Source organism: Patagioenas fasciata, chromosome 3 (genome assembly GCF_037038585.1).
Source record: "Patagioenas fasciata isolate bPatFas1 chromosome 3, bPatFas1.hap1, whole genome shotgun sequence".
In the NCBI taxonomy this organism is placed as follows: Eukaryota; Metazoa; Chordata; class Aves; order Columbiformes; family Columbidae; genus Patagioenas; species Patagioenas fasciata.
The window spans coordinates 9,848,280-9,864,125 of NC_092522.1; the positions used below are offsets into that span (position 1 = coordinate 9,848,280).

At 46.1% G+C, this 15,846-nt stretch overlaps 1 protein-coding gene across 1 annotated transcript; it reads right to left on the reverse strand.

The window, feature by feature from the left end:
* Positions 1-7,479: 7,479 nt before the first annotated feature.
* On the reverse strand, positions 7,480-13,972 carry LGALSL (galectin like). The gene is made up of 5 exons (XM_065835744.2): positions 13,690-13,972; positions 13,456-13,527; positions 13,205-13,293; positions 12,548-12,725; positions 7,480-9,897 (listed from the first exon to the last, which is right to left on the reverse strand). Exons 1-5 carry the CDS (start codon positions 13,720-13,722, stop codon positions 9,754-9,756), a joined length of 516 nt encoding a protein of 171 aa, XP_065691816.1. The 5' UTR covers positions 13,723-13,972; the 3' UTR covers positions 7,480-9,753.
* Positions 13,973-15,846: the final 1,874 nt, after the last annotated feature.

Consider the following 15,846-nt stretch of genomic DNA (forward strand, 5'->3'; position numbering starts at 1 on the left):
GACACTTGGGTTGGCTCTTAGTGGAAAGGTTCAGACCTTTATTGGTCCTGTACATGTCCTGTCTAAATCAGCCCAATGACAGGACTGTTATTCTGGCTGATATTCCCAGGGAGTCTGAAATAGCATCTTCTGCTTTACAAGACTTATAAATGCTTGATGAGACATATAAGTTCCAAGCAGATGCTCCTGGTTACCTCCCAACTGGCAACTTGGCCCTACCAACCGTGTGCCCACATCTGAATGGTTTTGTGACCAGCAATAAGCCTTGCACTTCTGCAATCTTGATGAGGTTTAGCGAGCTGGGCACCTCTGCACCATGCCCCACTGTGCAACACAAGCACCTCTAATTTCATGTGTCATGGGACCAGGTAAGACAGGAGAGAGATGGACACTCTGGCCTGCAAATGCATCATCTCTTCATCCCAGAAAGTGAGATTCTGCTTTTTACCAGCTTCCCTTTCATGCTGGGCACTGTAGGCCCCACAGCTCTCTATGGACACTCTTAGAGGTAAAAACACTGTGCTTGTCAGTTGTTGAACTTCTGAGCTGTTAATTAATGCCCTTCCCTCCTACCCCCAAAGAGTGAAATATTTGCTGGCACTATCCAAGAATTCATCTGTTGGTGTTTTAATATTCAGATGTATGATCATCCAGTTGCTACGATTACACTGTGGGAATCTTGTTTCTAAAAATACACCGCTCTACTGCTTTCCAACACTAGCATGAGATAATGTATCGTGTTCCCTAGTTGCCAGTGACACACAGGATGAAGGTAATCAATACAGCTGGTAATATGTAAAGACAGCAACTATTCTAGTTACAACTGATTTCCCTTTCTCTTAAAAACATCATCTTCAAGCATGAATTATCACAACTTCAGCTGTACAATGCATTAAAACTATCGTGTGCTTCCCTTTGCTAAATAGAATCCTGTTATTTTGCCTGAGAGCATCTTCTGAATAGCTGAAAGAGGTTAGGTTTATTATGAGAACCTTAAACCAGCTGATACTCCATCAGGTGCTTAGTTGCTGTCAATCCACTGAAATCAAGAGAGATCTGCCTGTTTGCATCCCTCAGGATGTGACTGCTGTATTTTATCTAGGGAAGTGTGTGTGCACATTGTCTTTTGAATTCAAGGTCCAGCAAACAACTCTCTGGTAAGAAACATCGTCTTCCATGTTCCAGCTTCTCTTCTGCATTATTTAAATTGCAGGTGAAAGCACTGTGAGTCAGTAGAGGCTGCAAAAATTGACAAAATGCCATTCATTTTTTACTATTTAAAGAGTAATATTTTGGAGGATATTGCATTACAAATAGCCCCTCTGATCCCAGAGGAGTTACTCGGTCCATGGCATTACTCAATCTTACTGCTGGCCCAAAATAACATGTTTGCCTGGTGAGAAAAGGAGAGGAATTGAACTACAATGTTGTAGCCAAAAGTCATGGTGATGAGCCATTAGGTGTGTGCAAACCAGTATATTCCAAATTACAGCACCGATTGCTGAGAAACTGTTGCTGCATTGCTTGTTCTTCCCTCTCCTTGCCAACAGAATAACAGCAGTAACACTAGAAATGGCAAGGAGCTTTCATGATTTAACACAAATTGTAAAGTTCGTCAGTGCTTTGAAGTTTTTCAGTGAGTGGTGCTTAATAAAGTACACCTTGGTTGGTGTCTGTAGAGGACACATAAAGCTCAGGAGCCACAGGAGAATTACTCTCGCTGTGGGGTTTCCAGCAATGTGGAGAGAACGGGCCATCCCTGAGAAAAGGCGGTGGAGATGGAGGGGAATGGATGTGAAAGCTGTGTTCTGCACCCACGCCATAATCCAGACCTGCTCCCCACTTTGCCCCTCAAAGTCTGTTTTGTAGCCAGGCTAGCTCATTGTATCTTTCTTCCAAAAATGGGGTGTAAAAGGAGCACCACTATCCTTGTTGCAGTCTTTATGCTTTTAAATTAAAATATTTTCTTTTCCCCTGGAGACTGTAGTGAGTCTGTTTTTTCCCCAAGAATGTTTCTTCTACCTAAAGCCATATTCTGTCTTTAGTTCTGGTCTGGATCTCCTCTAGACAGTGATTATCTTTCCCATTGAACAGAAAATTTCTTAGAGAGCAGCCAGGAAAGAATCCTCTTTGCCTCTTCAAGCACGCAGTGCTGGAGCTGCTACTGTAGCTTGTCATACATTACACTACTGTCAGCCCTGGCTTTCCTCCCATTACAAGGGTTTTTGGAACCAGCCAAAGGCAAAGCCACTGAGCAGTCTCAGAAACCTCCAGTATCCCCATCAGTGCTTGGTGAAGGCTGCTCCACAGCATGGAGCTCTGCCTCTGCTCCATCAGAGCAATACCTGCCCATGGCTTCTGGGCACCAAGGGAGCATGGCTCTCTGCTGCTGTATCAGATTGCCTAGTGCTGAAATCCTCTTTTCTCTGCTGTTGAGATTTACTGTTCAGCTTCAGTGAAGCTTTTCTAATTAACCAGGCTTTTATTCCTACCTCTTAGAGAGCAAGGAAGCCCTGTTCTGCAAAGCAGGAGTCAGCGTAGCTCTGTTTTGCTGTCACTTCTGACCTCTGAGGGAGACTTCCAGGTCTCCTGCCAGGAGGAGAGCTGCTGAAAGACACCTCCTTCTCAGGGTCTTTCACAGAACAACCCCCCCAGCATCACAGCCCTGGTCTAGCAAGGCACCAGTGTGGAGACTAAAGCCTCAAAACCTGATGGAGAGATTTCAGCTCAGGATGAGAAACGTGTAACCTTTGGCGAGCGCTGGAGCCAATGTGATGTTTCGGAGCCAGCCTCTATTCTTAGAAGCATGCTGAAAGTCATAATTTAAAAATAAGATCCAGCTCAGTGCTAGCAAAGAGTCGTATTCGTGGTATTCCTGTGAGTAAATCCCTCAACATGAATTGGCTTGACTTCAAGCTCAGAAACACTCCACTGAAATAAGGCCCAGCTGTGAGGCATCCGTAGTGCTGATCTTAATGGGAGAGAAGTGGCACTTGCCACATCAGGTGCTCCCAGTGGAGTGGGCAACCCCTTATCCTCCTTTCCCCCAAAACTGCTGCCTGTGGTTTGCTCAGTATTACACGTCAAACAAGAGCTTTTCAAGGGCCTCTGTAGGAGTTGCCAAAAGCAAGGGGTAAAATTTGATCTGTGTATTCCCCCTTTTGAAAATCCCCCAAGGCACTTATGCAGCTGCTGTTCTGCTGTCTGGTGGGGACTAAATGCTGCCCTTACACCATTCGCTGCCATTTCTGGTTTGCATCCAGGCTACCTAATGCTGTGTTTTAACTTTGAATCTTTAGCTGCCCCTTTTTAGGGTCACGTGTTGTAAACAAAGGGCCAATTTCAGGCTGGCTTTGAGCAGGGATGGATACACATCCTTGCTGATGGGTTAGACCTTGGATGAACTGCGTGGGGAGCATCTGATTCATAGTCAATTTATCAGGAGAAAAACCACAGAACTAGCTGTAGTCAAATCCTGTTCATTGCTCTTTGGATTTTGAGGTTTCCCTCAGAAACCTCACTAATTTTTTACAGCCACAACTGGATGTAGGGCATGCTCCTTTCCCATTTGGGTCATTCAGAATTTTCCCGATAGCTTTAACTGGAAGAAACTGAGACCTTCAAGTTTCCTCTTCCACTTACTCAGGTCAGTGTGAACTTCAGTTCGTGCCAACAAGTAAAACACTGGATCTCATAATAACATGTCTCTGGAGCCGATCTGGTGGTTTTACTCACCACGTAACCCTCAGCCACGAATCCAGTCCCACCGGAGCGAACGGAAGCGCACGTGTGAGCTACGCTGCTGACGGGCTGTTTTATCCTATGCAAAAGCAATCAGCAATCTGTGTCTCATGGCCTGGCCGTAAGGTCTGAGTCGTGCCTGTTAACTTCTGATGTCAGCGGGAGTCTCGCATGAGTAAGCAAGATAGTCTTTCCTCTGAGGGAGCTGATTGTTCCGTATAGTGCATTTAAACTGTAAAAGTTTTACACAAGCCGCTACTAAAGCTGCGCATCTCATTCCAAAGTTTCACACTACAGTTTTATGAGGGAAACAGCAACAGCTGAAAAACAGTCAGAAGATAAAGGAAGCCAGAAGTTAAAAGGAGTCAAGAGGGTGTGTAATGAGCGTTAATAATTCAGATAAAAGACAGAACAACCTATGTGAGGATTTCCTGTTTTATTATTATTATTAAAAGTTCATTATGAAATTGGCACAACACATAAAAATAGATCTGTGGTGAATGATACATATTACTATTATTGCCCAGTTGCTTTGTGCACACCCACACTTTTTAAAATCAGAAGGTAATGAATATAAGACATTTCATCAGCTGTGAAACCAGTGTTACTGCAGCAGAGAGAGGCCGTGCTTTCTGTTGACTCTGTCAAATGGATATTGCAGACAGAAATAGTCCTCTATTCATACTTAAAAATAAACTCAGTTTTAGAGTATGCCCCAGCTGAAAATAGCTGGAGAGGGAGAGCTAGAAATACCCCTATTCTTATGGACCTATTTCCATGAAAGTTAAAGAGATTTTTTCCACGGGTTTTAGAAGCAGCAGGATATAGTTATTTGTTGACGGGCAGATGGAGAGGCCTAGCAACAGAATCTAGGGAGGACCTGTGGCAAAGTATATGTTTATTAGTTTAATTTTGCATATGCTGCTGAACTCCTTGTTGTAGTAATTGTGTATGTTCACAACAGCAGTGATTGTTGGGAGGAGCTGTGAGGGTGTATCAAAGCCAGATAAAGAGTCTGCAGCTCATTTTTATTCCCTGTTTGTGTTGACCTTGGTTCTAATCCCACACACCATTCATTGCAAAGTGACTTTTACCTGTATGCTTTCTGATCCACGTGAGAAAATCGGAATAATACCCATGATTACAAAAAAATCTTACCAGGTCACTAACTGGTCCTAGACTTGCACAGCATTTCTGTGCTTATCACAGTGAGCATTTAGAGCTGCCCTCAGCCTGACTGTTGCTCCTCACACTGTCATATCAGTTCAGGGGGTGCTGGGAGGTTGCTTAGAGCTGCCACTAACTGGCTCAGCAGAACTGTGGTTCTGCAGTTTTCTGCATGGAAAGGTCACTGTACCCAGCCACAGTGTGGAAACCAGCACTGTGGATTTCGGTGGGGAGCACATCTTGTGGATGGGAGGCAAGATGAGCCCCACATCAGATACACTGCTTGAATATCTGTGGGGAAAAGAATATCTTAGCGGCATGGCAACTCCTAAATTTTCATACTATTTATTTGGGAGCCTCTTTTAAAGAAGGCGAGTAGGAACATGAACCAGCTCATGCCTTCCAAACTTGTAAGCAGTGCTGGTTTTTTGCTGTGTGTCCTGGTATGGAGTTGCAGAAAGTGGCAGCTAACAACGTGGCAAATGCCCATCCCTGGGTCACGAATCAACACGACCTGTGCTCTTGGCTGGCTCTGAAATGCCCGCTACCTCCCTCTGGACTCGTGCTCCATTAGGACTAAAACACACTGTGGCTACTCTGTTCTTGTTTCCTCCACAGCAAATAGTTTTAAATCCTGGAAGATAAAAAAATCTCAGTGCTGCTCCCTTACATTAAAATCTCAGGGCTTCAGCCTCAGCCTCACAGCAGGAGAATGGCAGGGGTGGAAAGCTGGCACAGCAGAACGGTGAATCAGGCTCTCTCTTTGGTTTTCAGGATGTTTACTCAAAACAGCCCTTGAGAAAGATGCTATGCCTCAAGCAGATGTCACATTCAACCGGTTTAGCAATATTACGCCTATTTTTTCTCAAGCTAGGCAAGGAGGGAAGGGAGAATGTAATATATGTTAGTGCAAGTTCACATAGACAACATATGAATATTTAGTACAAAATGTTCTTTCAAGGTGGGGCAAACATTTCTAATTGTGACACTAAAAAGAAGGTATTTTGTAACATTTTTAACAACTTGGCTGTGAAAAAGCATTTAGGTGAAATATGTTTAAACACAGACTACCTCACATGATACTGAAGTATTTCAAGGCTCTTTCTGTGTAGGCAATAACCTCCTTTTTTCTTTTTTTTTTTTAAATTAAATCAGCTTTATCACAGCCAATTCCAAACATAACTAAATAATTACTAAATAATTTGGTCTTTTTTTTTTTTTTTTTTTTTCCCTCTTTGGAAAAAATAAAGCTATGCTCAGTGATTCCACTCCACATGGGTTTTACCCATTCAAGGCTCCTTTCATTTGAGAATTAATTTCCTCATTCACAGGAAACCACGGAAATATTCAGCTAATAAATTCTAGCATAAGATTTCAAAAGTTGATTCACATGCTCAGTCCTGAAGAATTTCAGCTTCCAAGAAGCTCACAGACTGCGTGTCCCTACTGAAAGCCGTTTTGAAAACCTGGCCCAACGTGGACACAGTCTTATTTCAGGTCTAGTAGGGCTTATATTGAAAATGAAGATCTGGATAATCTCTAAATTGTGGAGACCAAATATAAATTTTGGAGCACAGTCTCTCACCATAAACATTTGGATTTGGCTGAAAGTCCAACTGAACGGAAACATTTAAGGCCTCGGTTTTCTCTGACTTACACTGGACACAGAAGTGTTCGGCGGTTGCTTCTGAACATGACCAGTCAACATAAGCTCAGCACCTGCGGAACAGCCCTTGGTTACACAGACATCATCCTGCTGTAGCCTGGTACTGCCCAAGAGCAAAAGAAAAACAAAAAGCCTTCCAAACTGGTGTTAGACAAACGTGGAAGACGTAACTGTGACTTTCTGCCCTTTCCCGAGCTCTCAGCCAAACCACAAGCCAAAAGAAGTGGGTTCACAGCCCTTATTGCCTCGAAGCCCAGCTCCGAAACCACAACAGGGCAGAATCAGGTGGTGGGCGCCGCGGCTGGTGGAGTTATGCAAAGGCAAAACCAGAACCAGGTTCAAAAAGGCATTTTCCCGAGACAGAAGGCGCAGGAACACATGGGAGTGCCCAGCGCGGCGGGTGGGAACTGAGGCAGGATCGCTGGGCCCTCACTCCTGACAGAGATGCCACAGACACGGTGGGGCATCCAGTTCATCTGTGGCGCAGGAATGGGGCTGTGCTGAGCCTGAGCAGGACAGCAGAAGCCTAAGGACTGTGCTAAACTTCCAGGAATCCCAGCTCAAAATGCAAGTCAGCCTGATGGCTTTTTCTGGGCGTCAGTAAAAGCATGGATGGGAAATCTCTACTGGTGTGCTGTCAGCGAGATCCCTTTTGGTTTTGTGCTACTATAGGGTCACAGTGCTACTTAACTCTCTCCAGCCTCATGTTTCTGGCCCACTGGGCTAGCAGGACAGCCTCAGGCAATGGCACTGCCTCAGCAAACCCGGTTTTACATATCTAATCGGAAAAAATGCCAGGCAGGGAGTGTGCTAAATATCTCTCCAAACAGAATTCATCTTCTGCCTGCATCTGCTTTGGAATCATAGAGCACTTCCAAGCTGGAGAAAAATCCAAACACCTCATGTAGAAGCACCTTTCCCTTGGATTTTTATTATCATCATAATTTTTAAGAATATATTTTGTACCGAAACACTGTCAGCATCCTTTATACAATGGAAAATGACACAGTCATCATGTATCATGTAAAAGAGTAAAAACAGAGCAAGACAGGAACATTCCATATCAAGATTCAATCTGGAATACAAATAGAATCTGATGTAAAACTTAAAAGCCACACACCAGATAAAAAGATCATCTGGGAAACAACAGGTTCTCTCTTAATTTGGAAAAAGGAGGAAAAGTCAGGCAATGTCAATGTTAAGGCTAAAAATTCCATTTTTTACTTGTATTTTATAGGTAGGCAGCCTGATTCTCAACTTCTCTGCAGCAGCAGCAACATCCTCCTGGCTTTACAAAGAGATTTGCACTTGCATGAAATAAGAATCAGGCTTTTATGTTCGGAGGACTCTGATTGACCTCAACAGGCTTTGGACTAGAGCCACAGTTGGAATTTCAGCTTGCAGTCTAAGGCGTCTTAATGCAGGCCAAATTAGCACAAAATGAGGCTTTGCAACTGGCATTCCACCCTTAACTTTGGATATTCCAGTTCTGGTTGCTTTGAACCACAGCTTTATTGCAGGTTTAACATAGTTCAGTTTGTGAGATTCTTCTCTCTCTCTTTTTTTTTTAATACTGTGCTACAAAGGATGTTTTTGTATTCTGTGTCTTACAAAGTCCCTATATTACATGTTTTCAAGATTGCCTAAATACATGTTTATATCATGATTATAACTACTCAGAAAGACCTGCTATAGTCTATTGTGAGCAGCCAAGGAAAAAAGTGTATTTAGTCTTGAAGAAGTCAAGAAAAGTGGCTGTGTTCATTTATAGTGTAGCGCAATGACTGTGTTTATACAGATAGACTTACTATTTAAAAAGCTACTTGAAAAGTTATTATTCATGTGCAGTAGCTGATTTTCAAGCACTAATAACTTGGCTGTCTAGACAAGTTTTAATTGTCATATCAAAGGCCGAATATGTTCTCAAACAAGTGCAAAAAATCTCCAATCTCCCTTGAAAGAGGCGGGTTCTCTTCTGAACTAAGAGACTGACAAATTTAACTTTTTCTCAGGTTATAAAAGCACAGTTAAACCTAAAAGTTTGCTGTTTAAAGTTCATTTTAAAATGAATCAACTGTAACTCAAACCTATCCTGTGCAGCAAAGTTAGTTAGCCCTGAAAAACAGTTTCTAGTGAATATGCAAAGATTCCCCCACCCGCACCAACTACCGTGCCCACATTTTCCCAGGGCCTAGAGGGCTACATTAAAACGTAACTAAATGTTTGATAGGAAACATGATTTTTCAAGAACAATATGTAAAGTTTACCCAAAGAACCTAAGACATTTTGTACATTCAAAATGTTTACACTTTGCTGTTCTTAACCCATCAGATTGTTCATTTTTACTAATAATACATACAATGAGTATAAATAAATAAACTACAGATAAGCTTTAAAAATTGTATTAACAATACATTGTGCAAAAAGTCGTAACGATCTACATTCTATGTAAATACCCTGACTAAAACATACAGGCTGTGTCCTCACACCCTCATTCTGGTTTTGCACAGTCCCTGGGCCAAATCAGCGGCTAGCGGCAATCAGCAAAGTTCCATTGCAAGCCATGTATGTAATGCTGATTTACACCAGCAGAAGAGCTGGCCCCTGGTGTGTGCAAAAACCCCATAGAAATCAGTGGGAATTGTGCTTGACTAAGGACTAGACAGTTTGATTGTACCCCATTAAAGTGTGTGGGAGTTTTGCCGTTGATTTCCATGGAACCAGGCTCAGGCCCTGGGTAAGGACGTCAGCACGTGGCCCTGTGTTGTGCTACACTACTCCACTTCAGTGCAGAAACTATATTTGCAAAAGAAAAAGTCTTTTTTGTTGTTGTTGTCACTGCTGATCACTAACGGGTTTTAGCGGTGCATTTCAGAAATTGCCTTTCTGTGAGTTTTGAGACAAGACTGCAAGTCTTTCTGAATCCATTCCAATTTGATTATCCAGCACAGGTGGGCTATCTTGACGCAAGAAAAATGTCTCAATGTCTATTAACCAACTATGTTCTTCATTAGGATAAACAACAGCCCGGTTCATCGGCACAGGAGTGAAGAACTGCATGCGGTAAAGGAACAGGGCAGCCTTCCTACCATAGCTGTGTCCTGAGCTGGCTGTCACTTCTCCAAATGGACGATGGCACCTGAGCCTGTTTGGAATTGGAATTCGCAGTCCCAACAGGCTCAGCCAAGTTTTGTAAGCTGAAGATCTCCATTTATCTTTATCGTGTCAATTGCTGACAGTGTTTCAATACGGTGGTAAAAATCAAAGAGCTGATGTCCATCCACAAATATTCTAAACCGGGGATGCTCGCAAAGTATCTCAACCTGTAAAAATAAAATGATGAAGCATGTGTAACTGCAAAGTCATTTCACAGGATACAGAGAGCACTCCATTAGCCTTCAAATAGCGTTGGTGGGGTTGCACATTTTGTTATTTATGTGCCACGTAACAGCCAGGGCTGAGAGGAGTTTGCCCCCATGACCCCAGTTACACTATGGTGGATCTGCTCTTACTTCACAGGGATGTTAACTCAATCTCACATTGTCATGGCAGGACTCTGGAATCCAGTCCCACTGGCATCAGAGAGGTTTTGCCTCTTGGAATAACGCCAGAAACAGACTCAAACTGCTAATTAGAAGGGGAAGAAATTGTATCTCCAACGCAAATACTGCATTCCTTGCTACAGAATATTTTGCTGCAGAATGAGGAGGCAGTTCCCTCTGCAATGCTTTCCACGCTGCCATTAAGGAAGGGAGCAAACACAAGAGGAGGGATCGGTTTGCCCTCCCCTCCCACACATACAGAGTTGCTGCAACACTAAAAGCCTTCAGTGCTGTGGCTGCAGACAGCCCAGGACTCCCTGCTGGACTGGACTCCATACTGGGGCTGCAGTGAGGGAAATGCAGTGCAGGATGTCCTGAATTCAGCTCGACGGTTCGCGTGAGGCACAAACAGGATCAGGGAGGGACACAGCTCATCCCACCTCCTACAACCCTACAGAAATGCTCTGGAAGAGCAACAAAGCATGGAGCTGAACAGGCTTGGACAGGTCAGGAGATTCCTGATGTCAGGGGTGGCTTGAGAGGGTGCTCTGTAGTTAAACTTAGCTGGAGCTGCCCTGGCAGGAAGCAGAGATACAAGGGCACAGAACATGTGCTTATTGTGCAAGCCCTGAGAGACCTCCAGGTGCAGACAGGCTAAGAAGAAAATCTGCACGGAAGCCACGTATAAATCTTCGGTCATTTCAAGAGGCTGGTAGTCTGGAGTGAAGTGCTGCTTCCAGGCACTTGACTCTGCTGCTATTACTGTGTATAAAAAATGGGAACGGGGCCAGTAATAAACTGAGTGAGCCAAGGCCTGACTGACTTCAGGCACATTACAGTGGGATAAGTGGCAGCAGACAGCCCAGGAGAGCTTAAGCTCCTGGGGACCCGGTAGCGTCCCAGGCAACAGAGAAGCACCCATGCTGCCACGTAGCTCCTGTGTCACTGCGGCAGGTGCATCCAGCCTTAGGCCTTGTTATGTAAAAGATATGGTTAGCCTCAACGCTGCTTACGATCCATTTTTTCAGATCACCCTGGGCCACACCAGAGCAATAATAGGACTGGATCACAAGTAATTGGCAAGAACACTTAATGGTTTAATTTATTCACTACAAGGGAGACCATCAAAGGTACAAAAGTCATTTAGGAGCCTAAATTCCATTAGTGCATTTGGGGAAAAAAAAAAAAAAAGGAAAAATAAAAATAACAACAACTGCCTTCCTACAGTATCTCATACCAAACATGCAACATTGCTGTCCTCTAATGTCAACTGTCATTAATGGGACACCCACAAAACATGCTCTGGGTAATTCGTCTGGCTTGTCTGAAGGCCCAGCCACCACCCACTGCAGCAGGTATTATAACGCTCTCAGCCAGAGCAGGACCAACCCTCCAAGCCCTTTCAAGTGCATTTCCCACATGCACCAAAGGGTGTTGCCAGTTCCGATGGGAGAGTTTGTAGAAGCAAGTAGAGCGCAACCAATTCACAGCAAAACCAGTCATGAACACCCTCTGAAAGCTCAAGCATCTGGGGAGACAGCTTTTGGGGCTGGGGGAGATTATTTTGGGGCAAGAAGGATTAGGAGAGTTTGGCAGCTGGTCAGAGCACTGGCATTTAGCAGAGGGGCCAGTGAGGTTTCGTAAGAGGGGAGGAGGAGGGTTTTCTGGGTCAGCAGCATGAAGAAGGCATGCAGCCTTTTTTCCTCAGTGTACTGAAGCTGCTGAGAGAGAGGCAGCCCTCTGCAGCTGCATACTTTGTTAGTCCTGATTTGCAAAGACATCTTCACATAACTGTAAACACTACAGATGGGAATCTGGTTCTAGGTCAATCCAGTCCAGCCCTTGCATCACAGCATTTCCACGTACACCATTTTCAAGGGACTACGGACTTAAATGTGACAGGAGATTTAATGCCAGGGTTCAGAAAAGAATACCCCTGTTGCTTAGCTGTTTAATCTGCTAACACGAAGGGCTACGGTCAACCCCTGGAGACAAAGGATGAACAAGATCCTTATTAGCTGCACTAAACTGCAAACACTATGTCCATTTAAAAAAACATCAAAACATACAGCATTCCCACAGAGTATTTACATTCTCCAGTAATAATTTGCAATGCAGTAATAACATAGAGGCACTTCTTAATTTATAGCTTTAAAACTAAGCTCAGGAAGTGCATCACACAGTATTACAGCCTCCAACTTGTCATCATAGCACCCCGGTGAGGTGTCCACAGCCCCATCTGAACTGCCTGCAGTTGCACAAAGCAGCGGAATCTCCACGCAACTTCTTATCAATCTAGCAACCGGTGTGTCAACCGGAGAAGCACGGGGTACATTGTGATTTCTCAAGAGGCAAGTTGGGTTCTGCTGCGACTCTGATTGTACTACTCTTTATCAGATATGGCGCGTGCCGCTGTCATCCTGGTACTCACCCTAAAAGGCTGGTCCGGTATAAATGGAAAGTAAGGAATAGACGATTGCTCTTCCCCCCATTCTCCAGCTACACAAGAGTTTCTGATGAACTGTCTGTCTGTAAACACAGCTTTCAGTTCAATAGCTACATCCGCAGGAGGATCTTCTGACTCCCCGCAAGTCAGACTGATGCCAAAGCTGCAACACAAACAGAACAGCTCTCACTCAGCCAGAAACAAGCAAATAAGCCCCAGATGCCGCTGGTCTCATTTCTCAGCTTATTAAAGCCATTGATGGTTTAGCAGCACCGGGAGTGACAGCTCAGATCATTCAGGGAATGCTCCGAAAGCACAGCGGGGACAAGAACATGGTTAAAGCATATATGTATATATGTGTGTGTATGTGCATATATGTGTATATATATGTGTGTGTATATATATATATATATATATGCTCCTTTACTCCGGAGGGAAATGCTGGGAAACAGGATCCCTTAAAGAAATGCCCCCTCTATGGGTCAAAGGAGAAATCAGCACGCTATATTTAAAATGATAAAAATAATCCCTTTCCAGAAAGGAGGGATCCTTGTGTATGTACGTGTGTGTGTGTGGCCTCAGCCCCCTCGCCCCTCCCCATGCCCAGCGTCCCCGCGGCGGGCAGCCCTGCCCGGGTGTTACCTCTCGGGGTTCAGGTCCACTATGCCCATAACTAAGATCTTCTTTCCCGGCCTCATTCCTCCTTTGATGTGCCCACAGAAGGGGACGATCTGGAAAGGACAGGGAGGGGGGGGTGGCGAGGGTCAACTCGGCATCAGTTGCGCAGCCAGGGGAGGGGGGAGAAGGGTTAAATATAAAAAAAAAAAAAAAAAAAAAAGGAAAAAACAAATAAACACACCGCCGCCCAAAACCCTAAAAAAAAGGTGATTTACCAGACGAGGGAAGTACACATCAGCTTGCACCGGGGATCCCAGGGAGTTGTTTAAATGCCCGTCCTCTATTTTCTGCAGGTAAAGAGCAGAGCGCTGAGGCAGGGGCAGCCGGGGCCGCTCCCGCCCCCCGCTCGCAGGTGCCCGCCGCGGGTCCTGCCCTGCCCTGCCCGCCACCCCCGTCCCAGCCCCAGCCCCGGCCCGGAGACCCGGGGAGGGGGCACAGCGGCCACTCACCAGCGCGTCCCGCTCGGCCACGGTCCCCGCCATCTTGTGGAAGCAGCAGCGGCGGCGGCGGCGATAGGGACGGGGCGGGGGAGAGGGAGGGAGGAGGAAAGGAGGGGGCCGTGCGGCAGCCGCGGCGGCTAAGGGGCAGCGGCGGAGCCGGTGCGGGAGCGAAGCCGGTGCAGAAGTACGAAGGCGAGGAGGAGGAGTAGGAGGAGGAAGGGGAGGAGGAGGAGAGGAGGTGGCCGGCTCTGCCTTGCCCGCCGGGGAGCCCAGCCCCTGGCCCGGGGGGGAGCCAGGCAGGGCGGGAGCTGCTGCCGTTTCCTCCGCTCCGCAGCCTGCCCGCGGCGGGGACCGGCCCTGAGCGGGGACACCCGGGCCTGGCCCCGCCGAGGGGGAGCGGCTGGATGAGGGGAGGGGGCCTCACCTGGGCCTGCAGGTGATGGTGCCGGGAGAGGGGCCGTCAGAGCCCTGTGCCCCGATTACAGCGAACACCTTTATTTCTGATCTTGGACACCCCGTCTTGGGTAACTCGCCTTCTCCAGAGGTGGAGAGACGGCTCAGCCCCCACAGAATGAACCATTACCCACCGTTCTGTCCCCTGCCACACAGAGGGGACCCTCGTGGGGTCAATTCCCCGAGCGGCTGCTTTGGTGGGACACATGTCCCACCAGACACGGCCTGTGGCAGCGGCCGAATTGCGGCCCCTTGGCCAAGCCGAGCAGCAGCTCCTTTCAACTCCTCCCCGCCAACCCACTAATGAGACACGGTAATTGCATAAGCCGGCCGGCGGCTGGTGGCTCGTTACAGAGCGGGAGCTCCTATTTACATGTTGTGTCTGTAGTTATGCAACGTGGCGAAGCTCCGGCCGAGGCCACCAGCCCTGCTCGCGCCTGCAGCGCAACGCCAGGAATCCCTCGCCCTTTACCACAGCAGGAGTGACTTGTCCCAGCAAGCATGCTGTAATGATCCTGTTGACAAGTTTAGGGTCCTGGGGAGCGGGGGGAATTGAGGAAGGCTTTCTTCTGGCTTCCTCTCTACTGGGATTTGGTGGCATGAACATCCCTTTGGCAATGTGACACAGTGACGGGGCTTGGCCTGTTTTCTGCAGGACCTCACATGGGTTGCTTGGCTTTTTGTGGCTCTTACCTTGGTGAATGTCACTGTCTTTCCTCCTCTGAGGTGCTCTGAGGATTAATTACTCATATTGTGCAAAGTGGAGTGGAAGAAGCTAAGCCACTGCAATATTTAGGGTTTCAATATGAGAGTGTGTTGGGAAATGCTTGCAATCAGTAGGTGATGGCATGTGAGAAATCAAGAGCTACCGAGAGTAAGTAAAGATTGTGCAAGTATTTAGACGCTTGGTTATTTTTTCAGTAATACCCACTAATTCAGGGGTGTTTTCATCTCTGGATGCCCAGCTGGAGATGGATCATAGAAGCTTATGTTTGTACATGCAGCTCTGCTGAAAGTCACCTGCTGAAGTCATGGCTTCTCCAGCTGTACCAGCACAGCTGGACACGAAGGTAGCAGCCATCCTGGTGGCCCAGATCGTGGTATGGGAAAACCACTGGACTATTTTCTTCATGGCAAAACACTGGGTGTCAGCTGACACTGTGTGGAAAAAGAACCTTCCTCCAATACTGCCAGGAGGCTGAGTCGTAAACAGTGCAGTGACATGAAGCCATCACACGTTAGAAACAGCTGGCTTGTGAGCAGTGAGTTGAATGCGCCCATAAGTTCACCACAAAGAGGAACTGGAGTTAGCTTGATGGTTTTATCAGCTCCTGTGTGCTGCTCCCCTCTGTCTTCACCAGTGCTGACACCAGCTGCATTATGCTTTTCTTTTTTCCTGCTGGCCCAAGAGAGAACAGAAATCGCCCAAAGCTTTTTATTTTTATTTAGTGGTGCAGTGTTTTATGATGCCCAAAGAGCTCTTTATAGAACACATCATCTTTTCCTCTGCTGTACAAGGAGCCACTTAATTGGACAAGATTAAATTTGTTGAATATAAAATCAGGCCAGCCACTCCTTTTCGCCAAAGCATGAATTCTTGTGAGGAGAGAGGTCATCATTATGTCTTTGTTTCCTAGCTGGTTTTAATTGAACTTTTGCATTTCAAAATAAATAGCAAGTGTTGGCTATTTGGCTAGCTGCTTTGCCTCCTGT